Below are 19,878 nucleotides of genomic sequence, written 5' to 3'. Positions count from 1 at the left end.
ATTTGAAACAGTCAACACAGTCTTCAAGAGATTTGGGCTTAAATGGAGTTCACTGTCTGGCATATGCACTGATGGAGCCCCTGCAATGGTTTGTGCACAGAAGGGATTTATTGGAATAGTTCATGAAAGAGCAATAGAACTACAGATTCATCCGGAAAATTTAACAAATTTTCACTGCATTATCCACCAACAAAATCTGGGTGCAAAATCGATTAAATTCACAAATGTTATGGAAGTTGTAGTAGCCAGTATTAACTTTATTAAGTCACGTGCACTTAATCACTGCCAATTTAAGGAGTATTTGGTAGACCTATTTTCGGATTATGAAGATGTGTCTTATTATTGTGAAGTGAGTTGTTGAGTAAAGGTAAAATGTTAAAACGATTTTATGATCTGAGACAAGACATTGCAGATTTTATGGACATAAAAGGAAACACAATTAACCAAGTAAAAGATGATGGGTGGGGGTGTGATTTAGCATTCCTTGTAGATGTCACCGGATACCTAAACGAACTGAATCTTAAATTGCAAAAACAAGGACAATTGGTTCGTGAACTGCATGGACATGTCAAAGATTGTTGGAAGGTCAGATAAGAGCTAAAAATTGTTATCATTTTCCTACTCTAGCAACTCATAAAAATATCCCTTATAATTGTTGTAGAGATGAACTGAAGGCACTAATAGAGCAATTTGATACAAGGTTTGCTGACTTCAAAAACAAAGACTCCACATTCGCTATATTTGCTCGTCCGATGGATGCAGATGTAAATAATGTGCCAGAAAACTTACAGATGGAACTCATTGCTCTTCAGGCGGATTTAGTGCCAAAATCACAATTTAACGACATTGCTTTGACGGATTTTTATAAATTTTATTTAATGGAATAAAAATATACAAATTTACGTGCCTTTTCAAGAAAAATCATTTGTCTTTTCGGCAGCACATATATGTGTGAACAGTTTTTTTCCAAGGATGAAATACAATAAAACAAAAATTTGAACAAGAATAATGGACGAAAACCTCAAAATTTCTATGCAAATATCCTTAAGTAATATTAACGTCAATATTGATAGTCTCGCAGTTGAAGCACAAGGCCAATCTTCACATTAAGTTATGTCGTACATATAAAATTTATGTAGATCTTTATACCAAAGCATTATATTAAAAATAAATGAAATATGAAGTAGCAACTTGTTTTAATTCATTTAATATTAATTTATTTTATTTAATAATTTGGTCCAGCCCTTGACTTGGAGACAGAATGATAATTTGGCCCCTGAACTAGGAAAGGTTGCCCATGCCTGCTCTAGAGACTAAACTTTTTTTTTTCTCCAAGTTAATTCAGACTTTCAAACTGAACTGAATCATCTTACACTTAAAGATTAATACAAACATCCATGCTACAGTGAGATTTCAGTCCATAGCAAAGTGGAGATGCTATCTATTCAGCTACCCTGACTGGATGGCTAGTTCACTGTCAGTTGATAGAAGTGTACATGTAATCACATAATGGAAACAGGTTTGGTATAATGCTTTTGCTAATGGTAGGACACATATCCAAGATGAATGGTGACCTAGACAGCAACATTTGTCATGCAGATATTTTATTCAGAGAATACAGAAATTACAAAGTTCAATAGATTAACATTTCACAACTTGTTCAGCTTTATGCTGTACAGCTCTAATTTTGCACCCAGTGATTTCATCTGTTTGGTAAGCGAGTTGCAGCCAATCATGCATATACCACACTATTCTTTAAAAGGTACCTGTAGCATAACTATAAACAATAAAAATAGCATGATAACCACAGATATTTCGTACTGAAAATAAGTCCATTATCAGCAACCGTTTTTAACCGGTAAAGCGATTGTTGTATTTACCTGTATTTCCTGTTCTTTGATTTGCTTGTTTCCACACACTAATGATGTACCATTATTATCAATATGAAATATTTGTGCTTTTCATTAAAGTTTGTTACTGTTGCTATGTTATTTCTTGATTAAAGACACTTAATATTAATTTCTTTTAAGCTGAGTGAGAGAGACAGAGATATGCTTTGATGTCATTATGGACAAATGCATAAACATCTTTGGTGACTATGGGAAAAAGTATCAAAATTAATTTGTGCATTATATTACATATATTTTATACTTACGTATATATTAGAATCAAGTCATAAAAAGTGTTTTCTCTTAATTTTTAAACACCCTTGTATATATGTAAACCAGATTTTTTTTTTTTTTTTTTTTACTCCATGTGAGTTTGTGGACATTTTTGTGTTGGAAATGACAGAAGTAATGACTATTCTGAGTCCTCAACAAGATTTCCCATTTTGATGATGTCCCATTTGATTATACTGTTGTATCATCACAACACACCTGCAATTTAAGCCAATATAATATATAATTAGCTAAGTTCAATCTATCCTCATTATCAAAGAAGATGCTTATTAACAGGGATGCAACTACAGGAAAGTGAGGAGCGGACACTAGACTAGAAGTCTTAGTTGGTTCTCTGATTCCCTGCAGGTTTTCCCAGTCTTTCCTAGTTGCCTAGGTAAGTGAAATGTGTGAGGCTGTAATTTTAGTTTTTTTCAAAAAACGGAAAATCTCAAAATGCAGAAGGAAAACTATTAATTGAGAATCAAAAATCATGAGTCTCCCACTGGGAGAGATTGCAGATATATTGTATTCAACCAAATATTTCTAATGTTTATTAATATTCTTTCCAACGACAGGTTACTGAAGCCACAGCACAGCTGCTAGAAAGAAGGGGATATTCTTGTGAATGCCGAGGTTCTATTTATGTTAAGGGCAAAGGGGATCTGACTACATACTTAGTAAAGACACAGTTTGATAAATGATGGCAAGTATATGGCTAATCTCCTTAGTTTATCAACGCTTCCTATCTTAGTGTATGCATATACTACAAAATAGGTGCTAATACAAATGCTTGTTAACATAAAAGGTTAAAGTAGTGCAAAACATTAACTAGAAATCGCAAGATTCCTTTATGTATTTGTACAGCATAGAAAATATAATACTGCTGTAATTTCTAAACAATAAATACTGTTATCAGCTATGAAATCAAGCAAATACAATAAAATTCCAACATGAAGCCAAACCATACTTGCTATATATACACTTACTCTAGCCATAAATACTGTTATAACTTGAACAGTGCATAAACCTTCAAACAATGAGTGCATATAGTAGCACTCATTGTCCAAAAGTCCACCTTTTGACTTCATGCATGCCTGAAGTCTGTGAGGCCACATAACAATGGCAGCATGCACAACAACTAACATGAACGTTGCTGCTCACTTCAAATCCACCTTCAGGCTGGTGATGCTGGGGTGTTGTTAATTGCATGCTACTCTCTCAATCTCTGAACCACAATTAAAGTCCAATAGATTCAGATTGGGACTTCCAGACGGCAAATCAGATGCTGATATGTGGTCAGACACATTCACCTCCAACCACTGTTGTGTGGTCTTTGCTTGTGTGTAGGAGCTGAGTCTTGTTGGAAGGTTCACTGACTACTATGAAACAAGGTGTTCTTCTGGGGGGGGGGGGGGGGGGGGGGGGGGCATATCACAAGTTCCAGCATAGTGCTTAGATATGCTTTGGCAGAGGTTTTAACCTCTTTTTCACAGAAATGCAACTTGGATATTCCTTAATATGCCATCTGCCACCAAACCATTACTCACATGGGGTGATTACTTCTCTGAATCCTGGGTACTGTGCAACCATCCAGGGCATATAGCCGATCGTTTTGGCAGTTTCAGTGGTGAAAAGCTTCTCATCTGCGAAAATATCTCTGTATCTGTTGTTTACATACTGCCAGAGAAGTGCCTTTGATTTTATCACTCTCTGCCACATAAGTTATGGTGTTAGGAAGTGTCCAATAGACACTTCCTAACACTCTCACTCCTAGGTCATCAGTTAGTATACACGACATTGTTCTTTGCAAAACATTCATCATTCGCAACATCACTTTCTCCATTCTCACAGGATTACGGCAGAGGCATACCTTCACAGCCTGCACAAGCTGTTGCATCCTTAACATAGTGTGGTCGACCTGTTCTCTGGCAGTCAGATACATCTTCTGTATCATTATACTGGTTAATAGTCTAATACACAAACATACTACTGATCCTGAGTGTTTTTAGTGTGTTGAAAACAATAGTTAGCTGCATTCCAACCTTATGAAGTGCTATTACATCTACATCATTCTCATAATCTCCCCACTGCATGTTAACCTTAACATGCTGGACAACTTTCTCTCTACTGACAAACATGCAAATATTGGCTGCACGCAGTGTCACTAATGGAACCTGGCTCTCACAATTCTGTGTGCAGAAGTTGTAACAGTATTTATGGTAAAACTGTGTATATACAGATAACAGAACTTTATGCAAATATACAGTTTCTTTATCATGACATGATGATTAGGAAACACATGAATTTGGCATTTTTAGATTTTCATTTGGTACATGCTTTTTTTTTAGTTCAGCAGCACAGCTTAAATTTGGGATATTTTTCTTATTTATTTCTTTATATGCATAAGTTCAAATGACCCATGGGTCAGAAATTTAGAATAAGATGTTTTTTAAAGAATTTTAATATGAGGAGACGCATGTTGGTGTGTGTATGCAGAGAATGCTTTCATTCACTTGAGAGTAGCAGCAAGTGTCAACCAAACTAAAGATGAGAAAATGAGACAGCTATTAATGAATTCAAGATGGACAATGAACAAACTGCAGTGTACTCAGCTATAGGGAGGGATGGACCTTTCTGTTTCTCTGTCAGGAGGGTATGCCCATTCATCATATGTACTGTCCAGTGAAACCAAAGTTATGTAGAAGGTAAAAGAATGTTAGCATTTCAAGATATTTGGGTGATATGTTTAAATTATTAAATGTGTAGTAAATTATATTTCAACCTACATTAATGAGACAAACAATTTGCATATCATTGGCATGGTACAATAAATCAAATGATGCTGCATGATCACATGATTCATCTGAACATGGCAAGAATTACATGTTGACTGGGTGCTTCACAAACAAATCAGCATGTTCAGTTTTTTGTGCTATCATGTGTAACTTTTTTGTTGTTGTTCTTTTCTAATAATAATAGTTTTATTCAGGAACATTGTGTACAGAGAATAACATCCCATACTGCAGAGCAAAACAAAAGTTTTATTGCAGCAGTAAGTACAGTATATTACAGTCCATTTCAAAATAACTGATAAAGGAAATTTATTCTAAGAACCTTTGATGATTATCCTTCTATTCTTTTACCCCAAAACAGAAAGAACTAGTTCTTCATAGTTTATTTTCAAAAAAAAAAAATTATGTAAGTTTTGGATATAATATAATATATTGGATATAGTTATATGTCACAGCCACCCCTAGATAAACATGAGTGTACTGGTGGAAGGCTTATAATTTCTGAAGTCAATTGGAATAAAAAAAAAAAAAAAAAAAAGCAGAATAAGAAAATCATTAAATCATTTTGAAACCTGTTACTATGCCAATGATTGTTTAAAAAACATGTGAAATGTCATATTACCAGATTTTGAATTTTCTTGGATAAGTGAAATCAATGTATTTTATAAAAATAATGACTAACTTATGTACATGTGTGTGCTTTATATAATGTTTGAATTGTATTTTCAGTAACTAAAAATAAGAATAGAATTAACCTCAGTTTAACATTTGCATTCGCCACCACTAGTATATGAAATCATAAGTTCAACAAATTGGTTGATAATAAGAATGAACATGCAAATTTTTCTTTCTGTTGAATTCATGTCCTCCACTATGTTCCATCATATTTCTCAAAGACAATTTAACAAAATAAAAACAATCTGCTTATTTTACTGTTCTAGTTACTATTCTGGGATCATTAACTATGGTCCTCTGTAGTACATATAAATTTTATTTTATTTTTTTAAATTCTCTATGCAAGTGGATTTGTGAAATAACAGAAGTAATTACTGTATATTATAAATGGCATTGTAAATAACAGACAAATAAAACAAAAAACCACAGGCTTTCTATCTAAATAAGTTTAAAAACATTCAGTATTGTATTTACATACTACAAGATGTTCATCTTATGTTTTCATCATCAAATTCCTAACTTGTACCCTCAAGGAGTGTACAGGATATTATAATAGTACTACACGAAGAACTTATATCATTACTAACTTCCTATCAACAATTTTTCTCCAAATCAATCCATTATCTGTCAAGACTCCAACATTCTCAGATCTTATATTTCTGTCTTCTAAGGCACTTTTTACTGTATCAATCCACCTATATCTTGGTCTTCCACTGGGTCTTTTTCCTGCCAACTTTGCAGAGAACACTTGTTTTGCTAATCTTTCCTCTCCCATTCTGTTTAAGTGACCATACTACCTGAGATTAGCTCTGCTAACACATTCATGGATGCTCACAATGTCAAGCACCTTCCTAATATCCTCGTTTTTAATATGATATTACCATTCATACCCCTCTAATCTTTCTCAGGACTCTCATATATGTGGTCTCTAGTCTTTGATCAAGTGTTTTATTTCTAACCCAGCTCTCAGATCGATAAATTAAAATTGGTTCGAACACTATCTTCTTTACAGCTAATTTATTTTTTTGACTAATTTCTCTTGTATTCCACACAAACTTATTCAGATGACTTCCTACCATACTGGCTTTGTTGATTCTGTTGTCTATTTATCCATATTTAATTTACCATCTTCACTAAAAATCATGCCAAAGTGGCTGAAATGTTTTACTTGTACTATAGGTTCTGCATTCACTATGCAGTTGATATTTTCAATTTTTCTGCCTATTTTCATCGTCTTTGTCTTTTTAATGCTGACTCTCATACCATATCTATTACAACAGTTATTCAATTTAGTCAGAGAATCTTGCAGACTTGTAGCAGATTTATTTAAAAGTATAACATCATCTGTAAAGTAAAGAGCTGAGATTAACATCTCTAATTTTGATATCAGGTTTAATTCTGCTTTCCTGCTGATTGGGAAAGATGAACACATCTTATGACTGGTAAACTTTGTCTGCTTTCATATTTCTTTATCATTTTCATCTCTAGATTGACTTTGGTGCATTTATGCATGGTTTCACTTGTTCCACTTCTATTTCTCTTTCCAGCCACCATTGCACTCTACCACATTACATGCAAACATCTAAAAATTAATAAAGTGTATGAATACAAAAGTCCTTATTTCAATAATAAACAAAAGGAGATCGAAAAAGATGGTTGCCTGAACTGTTGACCTCGCAATACTCGGCATGTTAAATAAAATATAACTCAGTTATCAATTTCAGGATAATTTGCATAAGTCTGAATTTATACAAGTCAGGATTTGTCTGTATAATGCAAAGAACTGTTTGGCAATCATGTCCTCATACTAGTCACTGCAAAATTCAAAACTTATGTTCTTAAATAGACTGAATTTAAATTTTCCATTAACTACTAAAAACTCTTAGTAATCTAATAACAGGTTGAAGTCAGAATATATTTATTCTGGAGTAGTATGTACACTTGACTGACAAGTAAAATATAAAGGAAATTACATCCACAATAGAAAACAGAACTACTGTATACCTCAAATTAAATATACTGAAAATATTAGTCTTAAATAGGAGAAAGCAGTGCTTCATGATAGAGGCTGCACAGACATTCACTGTGATATCCTACACCCAGAAATTAATTCTGCCAATGTTAAATGACCGCACTCACATACTATTCATATTTGTGATTTCTCAGATTTCATGTAAACTTATTTATAAAATAAAACTCTTAAATACTCTCTCCATAAATTCTCCTATTCTGTTATATGTTGCAGCAGATAATGATCTTGTAAAGGTGATTCTGTCTTCCCCATTCTGTTGATTTTTGTATTTATTTTCTTTTAATAGTTATTCTGTAGGTTCTTACAGTCACTGAAACAGTCAGATTTACTGCCTTCTCTTTAAAGGACCAGAGTACAAGGTACACAGCTTTTTCTCTTATTATCAAATTCTGTTTGTTAATCATCTATATAGCAGTGAGAGTCCTTGGTTTGTACACATTTAAGCAAGTTCAGAAGTAATGTGGAATTAAAAAAAAAAAGTTCACTTTATAATAGTATTCTCATATAGTGATTCACTTAAGTCAGAGCTTTTCAAAGCATGGCCCACGGAGCTCTTTGCCGTGGCCCGCTGGCCATTTTGAAAAAACAACTATTTAACATTAAAACGCGATTAAATAAAAAAATAATTTCAATGAAGCCCAGGGGCCACTAAGCTATACTGCAGTATTTAGAATTGTAAGATGCTTTCCAGATTCAGAAGGAATGCTGTGCATTTGATACTTGACATAAAATCCTATAAAAATAAATATTAAATAGACACGCTTCTTCAGCCATCTACCAGCGCCAAGCGGTACTTAAGTACTAGTACTAACGTCACAGGTAGACAACTGAAGCTGTAGTTCGTTCGAGTGTGCTGTCTGGTGTCTTCTACATCCCGAGGTTCTCGATATTCTGTTATTTTCATATAAATACAAGAGGATCTCATCCACAGTCAGTCAGTCGTGAACAGTGTGATATTCATGTATAAGCGCATGCAAGTTCATCGTGTCAGCCATAGCCTATTGGGGTTTTATATTGCCAGACCTTTTTCATTAGTGTGAGACATATTCCTCTCAGAGGACCCTGTAACCCTTAGAGAGCACGTCCCCTGGGTGGCGGATAGGGGAGCCCACCATGTGTGTGTGTGTATATATATATGGTGGGGTGGTCCGAATATACTGAATAAGGACTCGTGGACCAACAGGGCCATAAGGGGCAATCATCTTGATTGTAAGGGAAGCGGCACTCCCATGGACCCCTAGCTGGATCTATCCTCCTCCTCCTAATACTTTGAGGAAGATCCACTTACTTTAATCTTTCCTATAAGGCCTTATCAGCCAACTCTTCTTATTTTATGACCCTTATGCTATTAGAGTACTCGAGGGCCATGGGATCTTTTCATTTCTGGCCTTACAACTATGCCCTCTCTATAAACCTTACTATATTTCTTCTATAATCTACTCTTTCCCCTTCAATATATAGCCTGATGATGGAATAGTTCAGTGGTAGGGTGGCTACCTTAAGGTAGCCGCCCTACCACTGAACTATTCCATCGTCAGGCTAGTCCCCTGACATGCAGAACATAATCCTGCTTGTAAGCTGACAGAAAAAGATAATCAGATTGAATCTATGGAAAAGGTAAAACGAAAATGGAAATGACAAAATATAATATACATAGCAAACTGGAATGTAAGAGGAATAGCATATAAAGAAATAGAATTAGACCAGTTATTAAATGAAAGAAATTTTAAAATAGCAGTAATCACTGAAACAAAAAAGAAATTAAAAGGAACTATGCGAACTGAAAATTTTAATGTGATATACAGTGGAGTTGACAGAGAGCAAAGAGCACAGTCATGATTTGGATTCATAACTCCCTTTCAAAACAGTTAAAACATTATAAATTATGGAATGAAAGAATAATAGAAGCTAGAATAAAAATAGATAGAGGCTATTTAACAATAATTGGTTTATATGCCCCAGAAGAAGGAAGAGAACAGGATAATATTGATTTTTATAATCAGCTACAAAACATATATAATAAAATCAATAAAAATGATTACATAATTTTAGCAGGAGACTTAAATGCAAGAATTGGAAACACAAAAATTAATAATAACACACTCTAAACAGAAATGGTAAAAAATTGATTGACTTTGTAGTTTATAATAACCTAAAAATAATGAATTCCTTCTATAAACATAAAGACATACATAAATATACTTGGGCAGCAAGAGGATGGAAATCAATATTAGATTACTTCATATTAAATGAAAAGACATCAAAATTTTCACTAGATGTTAGAGTTCACAGAGGATATGAAATAAGCAGTGATCACTTCCTTGTTAAAATAAAATTAAGATTACCACCTAAATGGCTACAAGTAACAAGAACAGAAAGAAAAATTGAAACATTTGTTTACAAAACTTCAAATTCAATTTTACAAAAATTCAAAAGACTATTGAATGACAAATGTACAATGGCTATATGAACAAAGAATTAACCAATATCTAGATAAAATAAAACAAAATGAAGAAATAGAAATAGAATGGCTTAATATAAAAACGATACTCAATGCAGCAGCAAATTTAGGAAAGACCAAAAAATTCAATAAAAGAAAAAAACTGAAGATCTGGGATGATACAATCAAAGAAATAATCAAAAAGAAAAAACAAGCCTATCACAAATGGTTAAGCAGTAAAAGATTAGAAGATGAAATAGAATATAAAAGAATAAGAGCCATAGCTAAAAAAAAAGACAGAGAATCATGGAATAAATTTGTTTCTAATTTAGAACATGATTTATATAAAATAAAACCCAATATATATAAGATTTTGAAACACCTAAATGCAGATACCAAAGAAAACATAAAATTAAACATTGAATTAAAATTAGAAGAATTTCTAAATTACTACACAGAACTGTGGACAGACAAATCTTTTAAAAAAGACAACTGGCAAACAATTAACGAAAATGAAAAGGAAATAACCGAAGAAGAAGAATTAGAAATCAGCCCGAAAGAAACAAGAAATGGAAAATCACCTGGAGAAGATAAGCTAGGTTCAGAACTATATAAATATGCAGGAACAAAATTCAAAGAAAGACTTATTATTTTTAAATAAAATTTACTCAACTGGAATCCCCCCCCCCCCCCCCCAATAGAATGGAAAAAGCAATTGTGATTTCTATATTTAAGAAAGGTAATAGAGATGACCATAAAAACTATAGAGGTATCAGTATACTAAATTCCTGTTACAAAATATATAGTAGAATCTTAAATAACAAACTAATGAAATATTCCAAAAACTTTATTCTAGAAGTACAGAATGGATTTAGAAAAGGACGATCATGTATAGACCTAGCCTTTTGCCTAAAATTAATAATAGAGAAAAGAAGAAAATATAATTTTGAAACACATATTGCATTTATTGACTTTGACAAAGTTAAAAGAAACATATTATTTAACATATTAAAAGAAAGACAAATATCAAATAATATCCTAAAAGCTATCACAAGTATATATGAAAATAATCAAATACAAATAAGATTAAATCACGAGCTATCATATACAAGAGAGATAAACCAAAGGGTCCGACAGGGATGTCCCCTCTCAGCAACTCTTTTTAATATCTACTTAAATGAAAATAATAATAAAATGGAGTAAAAATTTACATCAAGGAATCAAACTTTCACCTACAGTTAACTTAAACACTCTCCTCTTTGCCGACGACCAAATAATAATTACAAATTCTGAAGATAACTTACAGAAAGTTATTTTAGATCTAAATGAGATATCCAAAGATTATGGTATGATAATATCAACAGAAAAATCAAAAACTATGGCATTTAAAGGACAAGATCCAGTAAGAACTAAAATAGTAATAGATAACAAGATCTTAGAACAAGTGAATTCATTTAATTCACCTGTTCTAAGATCCTACCAAGGATGTATGATCACATATGAAAATGAAAAAAGATATAAACCTAAAAATTGCAAAATGTTTAAAAATAACAGGTGTAATTAACTCTATATTTAAACCAAACCTAGTTCAAAAACAAACCAGACTAAAAGTATACAATACATTAGCCCTACCAGTCTTAATGTATGGAAGCTAAATCTGGACAATAAAACAAAAAGACAAAGATTAACAACAGCAGAAATGAAGTTTATGAGAAAAACTGCAAAGTATACCCTATTTGATCACAAAAGAAATGAAGATATTATGAAAGAATTAAACCAAGAACCAGTAATAGAAAAAATTAAAAAATATAAACATAAATGGATGGAACATGTTCAAAGAATGAAAACAGAAAGATTACCAAAACAAGTCTTAAAGTACAAGCCACTAGGAAAAAGAAAACCAGGACGTCCTCTTAAACGATTCAACGATGACTTCTAAGGCCAGAACAGGCCTAAATCCTTGATACGTATCATGATGATGAGACATATTCAGTGGATAATAACCATTACATGGCCATTTTGGATCATTTTTTGGGTTCACCTTCCATCAGTATGGCATCTACGAATAAAACGTAAATCAAGCGATTCTCATCAGGTTTTTAATGAAAAGTGGACCAATTTGTACTTTTTTTCTGCTGATCAATGATGAATCAGTGTCAAAAGAATACAATATAAAACAGCACTATGAGACAAAGCACGTGTCCAATTTCGATCACCTTCAAGGGTGGTTTCATTTGGACAAAGTGAACCATCTCCAAATTCATTTAAAATGCTAGCAGGGTACGTTTAAAAGGCAGAGGAGAGAGAGAGAGAGAGAGAGAGAGAGCAAAGTGTGCATCAAAGTAAGGTATGTAATAGCTGAAAAAAATTGCTAAAAAATCAAAAGCCTTTTTCAACGGCGAATTTGTGAAAGAGTGTCTCATCGCTGCTGGGGATATTCTGTGCCGAAATAATAAAGTGTTTAAAAAACCGAATTTGTCTGGGGTAACTGTAGCATGACGTGTCGAAGAACTTGCCAATGACATTGAAGGAACTTTAAAAAAAAAAGGGTCGTCTGAATTTATGTCATATTCACTTTCTTTAGATGAGAGCACAGATGTGAAGGATACAGCACAACTGGCTATCTTTATCTGGTGCACTGATCAACAATTCAATGTGACAGAACTGCTAGCACTTGTACCTATGAAGAGAATGACGAAAAGTACTGATATTCTTGAAGCCACAAAGAAAACGCTCCAGCATTTCGACCTCAGCTTAACCAACCTCAAGGGTGTGATAACCAATGGTGCCCCTGCTATGGTGGGAAAGAACGAAGGGTTTGTTGTGCTGTTAAGGAAAGAACTGGAACTAGAAGGAAAAGATTTCATCCATTACTACTGTTTAATCCACCAGGAGAATTTGTGTGTGAAAACTATTGGATTTGAGAATGTAATGAAGTTATTGTGACTGTCGTCAACATTATTAGGGCAAGAGGATTGAATCATCGTCAATTTCAAGAGTTTTAACCCAAGAGTGTGAAGCGGATCACGGCGATGTGATTTATTATAGTGATGTGCATTGGTTGAGCAGAGGGAAGGTTCTTTAGAGTCTTTGACTTAAGGAGCAAAATACAGTACTTTATGCAAACCAAGGTGAATCCAACTGCGGAATTTAACGATCTGAAGTGGATGACAGACTTTGCCTTTGTGACCGACATCTCGTTGCATATAAATGACCTAAATGCATGGCTACAATCCAAAGATCAACTGGTGCACACTGTGTTTGATCACATCAAAGCTTTTGTGGCCAAGCTCACTCTTTGGGAGGCACAACTCGCAACAAAGACTTACCTGATTTTCAGCTTCTCGCTGAGTCCAACTGTTCGTCTCTTGATGAATACGCTACAAAATTAGCCGTGTTGCAAAGTGTGTTCGAAGAGAGATTTAGTGATTTTCATAACCAACAGTCTTCTTTAGATTTATTTTCAATGCGATTCAGTGTCAATGCTGCCGAAATGCCAGGCTCAGTACAAATGGAGCTGCTTGAACTCTGAAAAAACTCTTCTTTGAGAGAAAAATTATTCAATGTGCCCTTGCTTACATTTGTAAAATGTAAGCAAGGGTTTTGTTTAAAAACAAAAAGACTACATTTCTGAGGAGGTGTTCCCTAATCTTCACCAGAAGGGAAAACATTGCTAAGTTGCCCATTGACATTGTAAAAAAATGAATGTTTTCTTTATTAAATTATCATTTTTCAAGTATTGATTGTATTTACTTATCATGAACTGGACTCCTATCTACGTTCTTAAAGCTGAGTTTGTTTATATTTATAAGATTTTATGTAAAGTATGAAATGCACAGCATTCCTTGTGAATCTGGAAAGCTTCTTAAGGAAAGAACAGTAAAGTTTAGTGGCCCGTGGGCTTCATTGAAATTTTTAATGTGACCCGCACTCCCTGAAAGGTTGAAGACCCCTGACTTAAGTGATTCTTGCAATTATTCATTACTGCAATTAGAATGAAACTGTTTTTCACACATACACTGTATATATAGTTTTGTTTAGGCTAATTGGAAACAATATAAAACTGACTTATGAACTCAACAAATTTTAGTCAAGATCTTAAATACCAAATGTCATTAAATCTCATTCAATCAGAGTAAAATTATTACTAACATTTCTGAATTGCTTTTCCAATAAAAAAAAAGTTCAGTTATACTAAAACTCATATGAGTGAAAATATTTTAGTGTACATCCTAATTACCAAACCATTAAATTCTGCTAACCAGATTTTATTTTTTATTCAAGTTATTTATTTTATTACACTATTATTGTTGTGCAAAGATTACTGTGGGTGAAGACATTTAATCAGTTTAAAGCACAGTTGGATGAGCATTGTGTGCAATAGTGTGTACCTCCCACAATGAGTATTTGACTTCATGGAGATCAAATGTTAATAATAATAATAATATTACTTTGTATGGTGCTTAAGGGTCAAAACTATACTCACAGGAGACCTCCACATAGCCTTTTAAGGAATGCGGAGAACTGATCAAGGCTTCTCACATAATGTCCAATCCTCATCTTCTCGTGGTGCACCCTGTTAGGTATCTACTTGGACATTGAATGAACAAGGGATGGGCTGGCAGTTTGGGACTTAGCCGACCAAATTGGATTCTTATTGGCTTAAACCAAAATATAAAATGATGGTACAACATGACAGAATTTCATGCCAGCTGGTGTTGCTCGGTTAAACAAGGCCTCCATTGTTTTCACCAGGGAACCAGCAAAAAGTTAGCTACTGGAACAAATCCTAAAACATACCCGAACTCAACATCACCAGAATTAAAATTCGGTACTATCAACATAAGAAGCCTGAATGGCAAAGAAATGGAGCTAGCTGAAGAATTAGATAAGTACCAGATCGACATAATAAGGGTGACTGAAACAAAAAAGAAAAACTGGTGAGATCTTTCTGAGCAATAAATACAAAATGTTATATTCAGATCAAGGAAAAGGAGTAGCCATAGTATTCAACACTAAATATGAGGCTAATCTTCTTGAATGGCAGGCAGTTTCAAGTAGAGTAATGTGGGCAAATATCAGAACGGGGAACTGGACAATGAGACTTATTTGTGCCTATGGTCCCACTAAGACAGAAGTGGAGGAATTTTTTTGAGGATTTAGAGAAAGCAACTGACAATGAAAAAGGAAACATTGATCCATGTTGGGGATCTAAGTAGCAGAGTAGGAAATGATTCAGACATACAAAAATATTTTGTGAAAATTTGGAGAAAAGAACAAAGCTAATAATAATGGGAAATAAATACCTCTTGGATTTCTGCTCAGAATGTGGACTGGTTATTACTAACAATGTTCCAACATATACATGTGCAGAAATTTACATGAAGAGAAGAGGCAAGGAATAAGAAAAGTCTCATTGACTATGTTATTGACGAAACTGATGTTTTCCCACTGGCACAGGACATCAGTGTACAGAGGATTTGAAATTGGAAGTGACCATCATTTAGTCTTGAGCAGGATAAAATTGAATTTCATATAGAAAAAAAGAACATATAAGAAAGTTTTAAAGCAAATAAAAGTTGAGTAGCTTCTCAGATGTGAACTGTAGACTAAAATACACACACATTATTCACGAAAAAATGAAAGAGTTTGAGAACAGGAACCAAACCTTAGAGGTTGATTCAGCCAGAGAGGCATATGGTGAGGTATGTAAGGATAGAAAAATCAGAACTCCATGGTGGACACTGGAAGTTAAAGAGGCAGTGAAGGAAAAAGATAGCATTATCAAAAATTCCTGGCAAATAAGTACACTTGTGCTCTTAGAGAATACAGAGACAAATGTAAGAAAGCTAAACACTGTGTAAAATTAGCCAAACAAAAGTCATGGGAAGACTTTGGTAAGAACACAGAAAGTAAATACCAAGAAGGTGCAAGATATTGTGGAGGTTGTTGAAAAAGATCAGAAATGGAGGAGAGAGTGCTGTAAAAGGAATTAGAGATGATAAAGGTGAAAATGAAACCTGGAGAAAAATATATCGTTGAAGTATGGAGTAATTACTTTGAAAAATTGCTAAATGAAACAAGCAGTGATAGCACAGTGGTAAAAAAAAAACACTCAACAGGCATACAGCCAGGAATACACATCCATACTTGAAGAAAAAGCCATCAAAGGCTTGAAATGTGGAAAAGTAGCAGTAGTAGATGATATTTGACCAGAAATGCTCGATTATGGAAGTATAAAAGTCTTGCAGTAGCTGCACTACATAGTTCCGAAGGCCTGGACAGAGGGACGAATTCCGGATGATTGGAGTAGAGCTCTCATAGTACCCATATACAAAAAAAAGAGAAATAAAACTAAATGTGAGAATTATAGAAGTAATTCCCTACTGAGTGTTCCTGTTAAGATTTATGCAAATATACTTGAGCAACAGTTGAGAAGTATTGTAGAAGAAAAGCTTGGTGAAGAACAAGCTGGATTCAGGCCAAATAGACGCTGTCAGGATCAGATTTTCACTTTATGACAAGTAGTTGAGAAATCATAGGAATATAACAAAGATCTGTATTTAAGTTTTGTAGATCTGGAAAATGCATATGACAAGGTGCCAAGAGAGAAGCTATTCAAAATGCTTCAGTTATATGGTGTCAATGGGGCATTATATCAAGCGATACTTAGTCTTTATTTGAGTTGTAAGTCAGCAGTTAAAATTGAAGATAGTACAGGAAGATGTTAAATCTGGTGTGAGACAAGGATGTACATTATCCCCTCTGTTATTCATTATCTATATGGATCACATTATGAAGGAAAATGGTATTACACCTAATATCAAAATTGGAGATGTTAATGTCAGCTTTTTGCTTTATGAGGACAATGTTATATTTCTAAATAAATCCACTACAAGTCTGCAAGATTCCCTGACTAAATTGAATAACTTCTGTAATAAATATGGACAGCATGAAGGTCAGCAATAACAGGGCAAACACAATGAAAATAGGCAGAAGCATTGAAAATATCAACTGCATTGTGAATGGAGAACCTATAGAACAAGTAAAACATTGCAGCTACTTAGGCACGATTTTTAGTGAAGATGGTAAATTGGATATGGAAATAGACAACATAATCAACAAAGCTAGTATGGTAAGAAGTCAACTGAATAAATTTATATGGAATAAGAGAGAAATTAGTTGGAACACTAAATTAGCGGTATACAAGACAGTGTTCAAACCAATTTTAACTTATGGATCTGAGAGCTGGGTCAGAAGTAAAACACGTGACCAAAGACTAGAGACGACAGATATGAGAGTCCTGAGAAAGATTAGGAGCATGAACAGATGGTATCAATGGCAGTATCATATTAAAAATGAGGATATTAGGAAAGAACTTGACATTGTCAGCATCCATGAATGCGTTAGCAGAGTTAATCTCAGATGGTATGGTTACTTAAACAGAATGGGTGAGGAAAAATGAGCAAAACAAGTGTTCTCTGCCAGGTTGGCAGGAATAAGATCCAGAGGAAGACCAAGATATAGGTGGATTGATGATAAAAAGTGCCTCAGAAGATAGAAATATAAGATCTGATAATGCTGGAGTCTTGACATGTAACAGATTGATTTGGAGGAAAATTGTAGATAGGAATATTGTAATGATGTAAATTTTTCATGTAGTACTATATCCTGTAACCCTCCCCTGAGGGTACATGGCAGGTATTTGATGATGATTTATACTTTGTGCACATAAGACAGAGATAGACACAAACCTATAGCAAGATCCTCTCATTCAATGCATTTTTCTTAAACTGGAATATAACTTTTCAAACACTGAACAGAAAACATTTTTTCCCCCTCCAGTTTAATGAAAAATATTTTCAACAACAAGAGGAAGTTTGATATAGGTTCTAGCAATTTATACAAGGAATCAAAAGAAAGCCATAGAAAAAGTTGCCAAATCCCAAAATTATGGCTGCATTACCTGGATATTTTCATCTGGCCAGGATGAAACACCCAGAAGAATTCAGTCTATCCTGAACAGCCTACACCCATGCATAAGTTTCACCCCTATACTGGAAAAAGCTTTATCATTTCTTGACATAGCCCTGGAGATCTCCAAGAGAGAGAGAGAGAGAGAGAACTGTTATACAGGTATAAGAAAGTCAACAAGCTCTTCCAATCCCTCCCAAATAATGGCATATGAACATACAAATCTTCAGTAAATCCATAAAAAGTTGAGAGATACTGTATAACACCATGGGGTTGGATGAGTTTATTTTACTTTTTATTTTATTTATTTTTAAGATTACAGTTGACAGAAATACTAATGCTAGCAACAACCATTCCACAGGACAATGTAGTAGGGTGGTAATATTCAGTCGCATGCTGCCTGTTAAATGGTATTATTTTGTGTATTATTTCTCTAAGTATCTGCATTCTTTGATGGGTTGCCATTCTGAGAGAGGGAAGGAAAAAATTTTCTCATCTAAAATCAACTAATTGAGCACTCAATACCACACAAGCTATTACAGTAATGGAAAAAGTTTTCTTTTAAATGTAAATCTCAACCCCCATGAGAGGTGGGAATATATTCATTTATTACCATAGGTGAGCTAAGATTAGATATTCTGGTTCCCTATTATAGACTGTACTTGATCAGCAACTACTAAACAGGATAGCAGTCTCACTAAGTGACAAAAACATCACCAGTTCTATTACAGCAAAATAATATCTCATAATAAAAAAATTAATGATTAACTGGTCCCATACTTCAAATCAGTCGTGCACTCAGGATTTAATCTTGGTGGTGGGGGGGATGAGTTGAGTAGACAATTTGAGAATACACACCACGCATTGCATATGACCTATAACTGAGCATCTGCAATGATCGCTAATTCATAAGTAGTATAGAAATAGAAGACACCACACAACATAAATAAAAAAAACGAATTTTAATTAGGAAAATATTTTTGTAAACTTTTTCAGGTTTCCCTCCCTTTTTCTTGGGAGGGGAGCAGAAAGCATAAATCAGGACTGGTGGCACATACAATGGAAACAAAACACCAAGTAGAATGGCAACAAACTGAAATGCTCCACTGAAGTTACTTCATGTGCAAACTTTGTTTGCTTACACACTTGGATCAAGGATAAAACCAAAAATATAATTTCTTGGCATCATTAATTTATAGTATAACCAAATTAAAAAAAAAACTTTCAAGATCATCTCTAATCTAGAGTATTTTAGTAATAAGATGTGACACATTTTGACTACTTGTATATGGAAATATGACTTCTGCATTACTCCTTAAACCTTGGTATCACTTCGGGGTCTGGATCCCACTGATGAGACCTCAGTAAAGGTCGAAAACTGTCTGGGTAGTGACCTTTCCCATAATGCATACTATTATACATGTCAGTAAGGATATGTGCATTGCATTATGGGATACTAAGGCAATTGATGTGAAGTCATTAGCCTCTGTATACAAGTAGCCCAGTTGTGAAGTTACTTCATGTGCAAAATTTGTTTGCTTACACTTGGATAAAGAATTAAACCAAGAATATAATTTCCTTGGCATCTTTAATTTATAGTATAACCATGTGAAGAGAAACACTTTCAACACTAATCAAAAAATCAGCTGAAATGATGAAGCATCCTCTACAGTGTATCAAAAAAAGCAAGGGATGATTCTTCATCATATCTAGTCTTCCTTAATCTATCACAACACACTTGTATCTATCAGTAGTATATAGCAACCCACGAACTAGCAGCCAGTAATAGTAAATGCATGCTTT

The 19,878-nt window shown here is 34.0% G+C and overlaps 1 protein-coding gene across 3 annotated transcripts in view; it reads left to right on the top strand.

The window, feature by feature from the left end:
• Positions 1-19,878, top strand: part of Ac76E (adenylate cyclase type 2 Ac76E) — a 313,695-nt gene that overhangs the window by 278,959 nt on the left and 14,858 nt on the right. For all 3 annotated transcript variants that reach the window (XM_090397688.1, XM_090397687.1, XM_090397686.1), the window contains one exon: positions 2,738-2,865. In XM_090397688.1, coding sequence (XP_090253814.1) covers positions 2,738-2,863 — 126 coding nt within the window. In that variant the 3' untranslated portion in view covers positions 2,864-2,865. The remainder of the gene's footprint in view (positions 1-2,737; positions 2,866-19,878) is intronic.

Source organism: Typopeltis vanoorti, chromosome 9 (assembly GCF_054136105.1).
Source record: "Typopeltis vanoorti isolate ZY-2024b chromosome 9, IOZ_Tvanoo_1.0, whole genome shotgun sequence".
In the NCBI taxonomy this organism is placed as follows: Eukaryota; Metazoa; Arthropoda; class Arachnida; order Uropygi; family Thelyphonidae; genus Typopeltis; species Typopeltis vanoorti.
This window is presented reverse-complemented; position numbering and strand designations above follow the sequence as displayed.